At 41.4% G+C, this 10,249-nt stretch overlaps 1 protein-coding gene across 1 annotated transcript in view; it reads left to right on the top strand.

Moving 5' to 3' along the window:
• Positions 1-4,282, top strand: part of ASB1 (ankyrin repeat and SOCS box containing 1) — a 64,380-nt gene extending 60,098 nt beyond the window's left edge. Inside the window, exon 5 of the mRNA XM_040357574.1 lies at positions 3,412-4,282. Coding sequence (XP_040213508.1) covers positions 3,412-3,548 — 137 coding nt within the window. The 3' untranslated portion in view covers positions 3,549-4,282. The remainder of the gene's footprint in view (positions 1-3,411) is intronic.
• The last annotated feature ends 5,967 nt before the right edge of the window (positions 4,283-10,249 follow it).

Genomic DNA, 10,249 nt, shown 5'->3' on the forward strand with positions numbered 1-10,249 from the left:
CACAGGTGCTTTTAAAAAAACGGCTGGCAGGAGAAAAGCAGCTTCAAAGACGAGCCTAAGCTGTATATTTGCAAACAGGTTTAGGAGCATCAAGCACTTGGGCCTTTTATTTATTTAATTGGACAGACCAATTATTTATTCTTATTTATTCTGGCCATTGAAATGAAAAAAATTTTCAAGCATGTTTAGACACTTTTACCTGCATTGTTTTTATGCTCAGAAGCTCCTTTTCTGAATACTTTTCAAGTTCCAGCACCAAGGCCCCCAGCGGCTCTACTGCAATGTTTAGCCATCCTATCCTCTGAAGTCTGTTGGACAATATTGCACCCACTTGGACAAAGGCAGCAGAGGATAGGCTGGCTGGAGGATTTATCCTGGGGCTGGCCTAGATTTATTTTTTTTGTTTGCTAGTGTCCAATCCTCCTGTGGGTGGCAGTATAAACCAAAAGGTGAAAGTCTTCTGTGTTCATCAATGGATCCCAAGAAAAGGATTTGACATATACAGGGGGAGGGGATGGCTCTTTCCCAAAGAGGGTAATTTACTAACTCCTGAATCACGCGACAGGACTAAAGGACAAGGACAGGACATGACATTGTACTCCGGTCCCAGCTGTTTTTGGCAACAGCAAGATTCCAGCAATGATTTATGAAGATTCAGGATTTGACCAAATTATTGCTGCATCTGGTCAACCAAAGACACCATATCCAACAAAGTCAATGCCTGCTGTTTTCTCCTCATGATGCCGCCTTAGTATAGCACAATGGTTTTGCTTTGAGAAAGTTCCAGGGCAACCACTGGAGCCAACAACCTGGAGAACATTGGGGTTATTAGGGCAAGACTGAGAAGTGAGAGCAGCAAGAGGGGGAAGCTATAAGCGTACATCCTTGCTGACCACAGAAGCCAAAAAGTTCCTCTGGGAATGGAAAGAATGATATATTTGGTGAATACCATGAAAAGGATTTGGATGTACAAACCTAAACCCAAAGGGAGGCAAATGTTCTTTTTGGGGAAAGTGATCAGAGACAAAGTTTGAAATAATACTCCTGACTGATAATACACAGGAGCTAGGACAATGAGGACTAGACCACGCATGCTTAGGTGGAAGCATGCAGTATGTCTTGTTGAATAAAGTTTTCCAGAGGAAGTGATGACATGGGTGTGAAGCCTGTTTACTAGAGGGTCTACGTAGTTTTGTGTTTAACAAAATCTCTATGGAATGGGAAGACCAGTAAGTGGTCAGCGGTACCAAGGCCATGACAGGGTTTCCTATTTTCACAGGGAAGACCTAAAAGAGCAGGTGCAATGGGAAGGTCTATAGTAGCTGGGGCTCTAAAAGACCCAGGATTGGAGATAGCCTTTTGATCCTCCAGATTCAGATTAGTGTGCACCACATCAGTTGGAGCTGACCCATGCTCTTAGTTCTGGAGCAATAGCAGAAAATTGCGAATCCACAAGAGTAATTTTGCCAGGTAGAGATTGGACAGACTGAGAATCGGAGGTAAGAAATGGTCACTGTGACCAATGGCTCAGAAGCTGCTAGGGCTGAAGACAGATCATCTATAGATTATACAAGGGAAGGGACAGCAACATGCCTAAAACCTCAGCAGCCAACCTCAGCCATAAACTCAATTAATTTTGTCACAAAGTTTTGCATGACTTTAGGAGACATGGCCAACAAGGCAAGCTAGGGAGGTAGATTCTGTCATCATTGGGTCTTTAAATGAGATGCGTTTTAGCAGTATGCGATTAAATATATATATGGAATATATTTTTTTTTTCCATAATAGCCAGGCTCAAAGTTACCAACTAAAAGAGCACTAAACCAAATGAATCTGTCTAGCTGTATGCATTAAAAACAGAGGTTTAGTTGCATGTATTTGCAAATACCTGTGTGAGCTGCAGGCCACGTCAAGGCACTCCGTGTACTGCAGTCCTAACTATGAATTTTAAAGTCTCCTAAATAGGAGCACAGGAGTGCTAATCAATAGATAGGGGGCAGGTGATCACCTAAACCCGCCCCTACCTATAGTTGGTCTAGCAAAAAAAAAAGCACTGGAAAAACAAAATAAATGCAAGCGTGGAACCAAACATGCCTACCAAACCAAAATACCACCAAACTAAAGGCGGACCACATCAACCTGGGTCAGCTAGTCAAAAAATGACAATGCATAATTAACTGTCGGTGGTAGATCTATGGAGGCACTTTATTCCACTCCTGAAACGCATCTCCATCCCTGGATAGTGTTAAAAAAAGGGGGGATAGGGTTGGGACTTCTATCCATTTACAGGGATGGAGGCCTGTGGTAGTTCTATCATATGCCTCATGTAAAGTACCAACCCTATCCCCCCTTTTTTTTAACTGTCATCATTGGGTAACAAGATTTCAGATGGCAGATGTTGGCACCTTCAGAGAGCTTGGAATTGTTAGTGGAGTATGAGACCTAGTCATCCATTGCAGTATAATGTCCCCTTTCTGTCTAGATACAGACAAGTCATGGCCCCATAGCAGTAAACCAGCAAGACACTCCAAAAGCTATGCTGAGGAAAGGCCACTCTGGATAGTGGCAATTGTAGAATCCAGCTTTAGCATTGAAGTAAAGAAAAGTCCTGATCAAAGAAAATAAAAATACAGAACCGATGATGAAATGCTAGTAAAAAAGAGTGTAGTCTTAAAATGTTACTAAACTCCGTAATATGAAAAAACTGTTCATCCACCCCCACAGCTTATAAATCATCTTTTTACATTAAAAAACTGCCACTGTATATCTTTTTGGATGATCTGTATACCACAGTTACATGATAAACTGCAGAGTTTCTCCAGTGCTGAGAGTTTAGGTAGAAGGAGATTTCTACTACAGCCTGTATACACGCCCACATGTCTGATGTCAATATCATATGACCTGGCTATCTCTGAGAACAAGCAACTATTTTCTCTAGCATAAAAGACACAATTGAGCATGTGCATGTCGGCTACTCTGCCTGTGTTAGCTGGCCTTCCCCAGATAGACAGTGCAGGAGGGAAGGATCGGCGCATACAGGATAAAACAGCCTTTTCAAACAATGCAGAGGATTAACCCCTTAAGTCCTACAGTATTACAAGCATGCTATGCTGCATATACAGAATGATTCTACGGTTGTGGGTATAGTAAGACTTTAACAGCAGAACTAAAGAAAGGGCCATTAGTAAAAAAAAATGTTGCTAGTGGGAGGGGTTATTGGAAGGCTGGCCTACAAAAAAAATGTATTTGTTAGTGTCCAGTCATTTAGCGAGCGGCAGTGTAACTAAGTTTAAAGACTTATTGTTTGGCTCAATTGACAAGAAAGAAAATGTAAGAAAGTCTTAATTTATGAACTGGATGTAAGGATTACATGTAAAGCTGAAAAAACTAACTATTCCCATTCTTATTCAGGTTGTACACGAACCCTATCAAGTTTATGTCGTATTGCTGTGCGGAGGGCAATTGGAAAACATAGATTGTCCTGTATGAATAGCCTCCCTGTTCCATCCCGTGTTCTGCACTACCTTCTTTATGAGGACGGATGCTAGCTTTTACCATGCATGTCTACAACATTTACCCAAAATTCTGCTATATGGAAATATCTTCCTTGCGCATTGCATGAAAAACAAGCCTTTATGGGGGATGGATTGTCATCATGAAAACAGTGCCTTATTTTACTTTGCAAGCAAAAAACAATGTTGGTGCGTTACACTAAAGGGCACATGTCCAATTCTGGCTAATGATACTGTAAATAAGATAACCAGTATAAATTATTATGCAAATTTCCAATAAAGCTATGGGAAGAACTTACAAAATGGGGGGGGGGGGGGAATCCTGTTGCTGTAACTGCTTAAAAAGTGTTAGTTGGAATTTGGTTTCAGTTTAGTGCAACTAAATTTGCTAGTACATCTAACACTCCCCCCAGACTGCAATGCTGCTGTCCAAAGGTACCTATGTACCTTCATACAGACTGTAGGCATTGTAATACCAGGTGGATTGCTGACCAGATCACCAGGTGAAAACAGAGGGGGGGGGAGCTTAACACAACTAACGGAGACACCATATCTAATTAATGGTAAGCTGCATTATATTACACTTTTGATTTTGGGTTCAACAACTCTTTAAGAAAAATGAACATATAATATCATCGCTGGGTAGAAATTGCAGTTTTTGAATGCAAAACATAATTGGACAATAATTTACTGCAAGGATACCCATTAACTTTGCCGTTGCGAAAGCTGTATATGTATCCAATAGTTAACAATAAAAGAAGTTCACTGTATTTGCTTCTTTGTGAGTATCATTTGTATACTATGACCATGAAGACAGAAACAACTTTGGAAAAGGGGTTCTGTGCATTGAAACGAAGATGGTGAAGTAGGAGCTTGCTGCTTACAGGTGTTAAAACAAGAGACCCAACTCCCTCCAGATTTAGTGAGGCATCCTCTGGGCTTCACAAATTAAAGTAAAAGAGCTGTATTTGCTAATCATTTTCATGCATTATTATCTATGAGAGGAGTAGATATTTAGTTTGCGAGAAGTGATCTTAACCACTTGACCACCGCCCCATGTCAAAAAGACGTCCTGTTTTTAAAGTTGAATATCTCGATAACGGCAGCAGCTGCTGCCACAACCGAGATATCCATCTCTTCAGGGGGCGGTGGTGTACACGATAACGGCGGTCTCCGCGGCGGATTCGCCATTATCGGTGGCGGGAGAGGGGTCTCCCGCCGCTCTCCCGCGCCCTCCGCCGCTTACCGGAGCCGTCGGTAGCGGCGGAGGGGATCGGATGTGTCCGGCAGCTGAGCGGGGACGGGACTGAAGGAGAAATCTCCTTCACCCGTCCTCATAGCTCTGCTGGGCGGAAGTGACGTCAAAACGTCAGTCCCGCCCAGCCTCTTAAAGAAACATTTTTTTTTTGTCATTTGAAAAAATGACATTTTTTTTTTTTTTTTTGCATTTAAGTCTAAATATGAGATCTGAGGTCTTTGTGACCCCAGATCTCATATTTAAGAGGACCTGTCATGCTTTTTTCTATTACAAGGGATGTTTACATTCCTTGTAATAGGAATAAAAGTGATCAATTTTTTTATTTTTTATTTCAGTGTAAAAAATTATAAAACTAAATAAAAATAAATAAGAAAACAAAAAAAATTTTTTTTAAAGCGGCCCATCCCGACGAGCTCGCGCGCAGAAGCGAACGCATACGCGAGTAGCGCCCGCATATGAAAACGGTATTCAAACCACACAAGTGAGGTATCGCCGCGATCGTTAGAGCGAGAGCAATAATTCTAGCCCTAGACCTACTCTGCAACTCAAAAAATGCAACCTGTAGAATTTTTTAAACGTCGCCTATCAAGATTTTTAAGGGTAAAAGTTTGACGCCATGCCACGAGCGGGCGCAATTTTTAAGCGTGACATGTTGGGTATCATTTTACTCGGCGTAACATTATCTTTCACAATATATAAAAAATTGGGCAACATTTATTGTTGTCTTATTTTTTAATTCAAAAAAGTGATTTTTATCCAAAAAAAGTGCGCTTGTAAGACCGCTGCGCAAATACGGTGTGACAAAAAGTATTGCAATGACTGCCATTTTATTCCCTAGGATGTCTGCTAAAAAAAAATATATAATGTTTGGGGGTTCTGATTAATTTTCTAGCAAAAAAATTGTGATTTTCACATGGAGAGAAGTGCCAGAATAGGCCCGGTGGTCAAGTGGTTAAAGTGGTCTTTGTGACAGAGCGTGTAGTCTCACTTTCCCAATTTCTACAGTTTTAAACAGGGGTGAAATAAATTCTGTGAAAATATTGTGATTGTGTTTGCCTTTTGCAGATATAGAAAAGGCTGACATAGAAGTTGTGAAAGTTATTGTTCCTGAACTTGATATGGGGGGGTACCTTAAAGTCAGGTGACCAAATGTAAGTGAATGTACTGCAGCAATTCACATTTTAGTTCAATCTTATTTTATTAAAAAATATAATAATTCGACAGATATATACATAAACATAAAATAATTATAATGACAATTACGTGAGAGACGGTAGTAACAGTTCCACCAGAATCATGTAGGTCTCATTTTGTTTTTTAAGATATTGCAAATAGAAACAAGAAATAATGTATACTAAAATAGCAATTCACATTTTAATGGTTAAGAGAGTACATCACACAATCCAAACTGGACTTCGGTAGCATGTTACAGTTTAGGATATTACAGGGGGAAGCACTACCAATTCCTGTTGCAGTGCAGGAAAGTTTATGCACATATTCCAGGCCAACAGTAGCCCCCTGGGGGTCACTAGGTGCAGTCAAAAAGCAAGTGAGTTCAGGGGTTACACCACATAGGAATAGTTGGGGAAACAGCCCAGGATGCTTGTGGGAGAATAGATTTGTAGGGTAGTAGCCAAAATATTGGTATCCCAGAAATTTGGAGAGATTTCCAGTGTATGAGGTTGGATAAGGTGTTATTTAACTGTGGAAATAGCCACCAACGCACTTACATCAGTTGGGAGTCATATCAATATCTTTGTAGGTCTGGTAATGCCAGTCCACCCTGAGAACGTTGGAGTTACACAGAAGATAGTGAAAACCTAGATGTTTGGAGTGCCAAATAAAACGTATTAAGCATATGATTCAGTTCTTGTTTAGGAATAGACTGAGCATTCAGGGAAAATTCAATAAACGTCAGGAGAAACACTATTAACCACTAGTCGACCGCGCACCGTCATTATACGGCGGCAGGTCGGCTCTCCTGGGCGAGAGCCCGTAGCTATACGGCGGCTCTTTGAGCCGCCACTAGGGGGCGTGTGCGCGCCGCCAGAGGCGCGCGCCCCCCAACTCCCGTGCGTGTGCCCGGCGGGCTCGATCTCCGCCGGGCACACGCGATCGCTGGGTACAGAGCGGGGACCGGGAGCTGTGTGTGTAAACACACAGCTCCCGGTCCTGTCAGCAGGGGAAATGCTGATCTTCTGTTCATACAATGTATGAACAGAGGATCAGTGTTTCCCCTAGTGAGGCCACCCCCCCCCCCCCCACAGTAAGATAACACACAGGGACATACTTAACCCCTTCCCCGCCCCTAGTGTTAAACCCTTCACTGCCAGTGGCATTTTTATAGTAATCCAATGCATTTTTATAGCACGGATGGCTATAAAAATGCCAATGGTCCCAAAAATGTGTCAAAAGTGTCTGAAGTGTCCGCCATAATGTCGCAGTACCGAAAAAAAAAATCGCTGATCGCCGCCATTACTAGTAAAAAAATATATTAATAAAAATACCATAAAAATACCCCCTATTTTGTAAACGCTATAACTTTTGCGCAAACCAATCAATAAATGCTTATTGCGATTTTTTTTTACGAAAAATATGTAGACGAATACGTATCGGCCTAAACTGAGGAAATTTTTTTTTTTTTTTTAAATATTTTTGGGGGATATTTATTATAGCAAAAAGTAAAAAATATTCATTTTTTTCAAAATTGTCGCTCTATTTTTGTTTATAGCGCAAAAAATAAAAACCGCAGAGGTAATCAAATACCACCAAAAGAAAGCTCTATTTGTGGGAAAAAAAGGACGCCAATTTTGTTTGGGAGCCACGTCGCACGACCGCGCAATTGTCAGTTAAAGCGGCGCAGTCCTGAATCGCAACAAGTCCTCTGGTCTTTGGGCAGCAATATGGTCCGGGGGTTAAGTGGTTAAAGATGTCAAAGTGATTTTAAACCCTCTCCTATACCCAGTGAAGTGAACAGCCTCAGCTGATACACAGAGATTAAAAAAAATCTCCCTACATAAGTTTTACATAAATATCTGCAGTCTTTCCCTTTCTACACTCTTTAGAAAGTGCACATCGTGTTAGAAATCTTTCTTCCTCATTCAGCAGTGGGAGGGGAGTCTGGGCATACATTGTGAGAGCCGTTTGAAGGAAAGGCACACACCTACACTCCACATAGGCAGAGGAATGAAGAAACTTGCAGAGCTGCAGTCTGAATAGATATGCTCTCTGCTTATATGTGTCTACATTACCTCCCTGACACAAATTTCCACCTGCTTTTATCTCATATGTTCGAGAGCTTGTCAGAAGTTATGCTGATAACAGAGTAACGGAGCAGCAGAAAGACACAGGACTTAGAGCTTTGGAGAAAGATAAGTAAACACTACAGATATACGTGCCAAGGTCAGATTACAACCACTTTAACTCCTCAGAGAATTACAAACAAAGAAAGGGGAGACTTTTAGGGAGCCATTAAACACAAGCAAATAATTACAAGTAATTACAATTAAAAAAGTATTTTACTACAGAGAAATTATGCTTCATCAGGAGACCACTGCTTTTAAACGGAGACAACTGCACAAAAAGAACATAGTTTAAAATTACATCCATATTATCACTAATTCATTGTGTACACAAGGTTGAGAGGGGAAGGAAAAGACGAACCATGCCCACCTATTGCTCACATACAGATCCAGAAGCCCCCAAACCTTTATAGGAGACAATCCACCCAGAGTAGGGCACCGCAGCTGAACCAAAATAGAGGAGCAACAAGGGGACCACAGGAGGAGACAAGGAAGTGTATAAAGACTGCAAAAATATCCTTAAATTACTAATTAATAAAAGGTATTTCCAAAACATCATTAGGTCTTTCACTATATTAGGATTTTTTTCTTACTAAAATTAGTAATGAAGAACCACCACTAGGGGGTGCCTGAATACCAATTAAGTCAACACCCAGAGCAAATGCCCATTAAGGGGGGGGGGGGGCAAACGAGGGGAATTTCACATAAATATGAATATTTTAACTAAAGTGCCAATCACATGGAGCTGCCTAATGATCCCCACTTTATGATCACTTGACTGGTAATCCAAAGAGTAGTTACAAAAAAATATATACACTTTTATAGGAAGATCCATTTTCTACTATACAATTAACCACTCCAGTAAATCAAACAAAACAGACTGGTAGCCCCAACAATAATGGGAGGAAAAAACCCTCAGAGGGATGACCATGATAACAAGAAAAACTTAACTACAGTAATGAATACTAACCCCCATTTGAAGATTTCAAAATGAAGAAAAGGCTTCATGCAGTTCCATGCGCTTTTTTTATTGCACTAAAAATGCATGCACAGTATTTTCCATGTATTCCAATGGCTCTAGTTCACACCAATGCAGTCAGTTTCTACACCAGGAACTGACTGCACTGGTGTGAACCAGAGCCATAGGAATATATGGAAAACACTGTGCATGCATTTTTAGGGCCAGTTCACACCACAAAATGCACACATTCCGGATCAGTTTTTGCTTACACTTCACACCACACTCAGTTCCAGTGCGTTTTTGATACAATTTTAACATTTATACGAATAATGAGATTGGTAAAATATTCAAAATACAGGGGTCTTTCTTAGGATTGGGAATTAACCACTTGCCGCCCGCCATATAGCAATATGACACCGGCAAAGTGGTTTAGTTATCCTGAGCAGACGTCATATGACGTGATCAGGATAACAAGACAGAACGCCTGCGCAGGCCCTGGGCGATCAAAAGTGCTGTGTGTTAGTCTGACACACCACAACTCCGATCGTGGTATGGAGCCTCTAGTGGAGGCTTCTTATCACACGATCAGCTTTTACCAATCACAACTGATCATCGCATGAACCAGGAAGTAGACGGCTTTCCTGGGTTCACGCTGACAGGTATAGCCAATCGGTGGCTCTACCTGTTAGAGGGGGGGGGGGTCTGTGCTGATAATCAGAACATTGATTATCAGCACAGCCCCATCAGATGTGCTCATCAGCTGCATATCCCTGCCCATCAGCTGCCAGCCTGTGCCCCATAAAGAGCACCTGTCAGTTCCCATAAAAGTGCCAGTCAGTGCCCTTCAGATGCCACTCAGTAATGCCTGTCAGTAGCCCCTCATCAGTGCTGCCTATCCAGTACCATCTATCAATGCCCATCAGTGCTGCCTATGAGTGCCCATCAGTTTTTTTCCGCTCAAAAAATTTGGGTATTTTTTTAGTTTGTTTAGCAAAAAATAAAAACCCCAGTGGTGATCAAATACTACCAAAAGAATTTGTGGGAAGAAAATTTTAAACATTTTGTTTGGGCACACTGTTTTGTTCAAAGTGCAACAGCACTGAAAGCTGAAAATTGTCCTGGGCAGGAAGGGGCGAAAGTGCCTGGTATTGAAGTGGTTAAATAAATCAAAGTTTTTCTCATCAAGGGAGGGAGAGGGCTTGGTTGAAGTATCTCA

The sequence above is a fragment of the Rana temporaria genome, chromosome 6 (genome assembly GCF_905171775.1).
Source record: "Rana temporaria chromosome 6, aRanTem1.1, whole genome shotgun sequence".
NCBI lineage: Eukaryota > Metazoa > Chordata > Amphibia > Anura > Ranidae > Rana > Rana temporaria.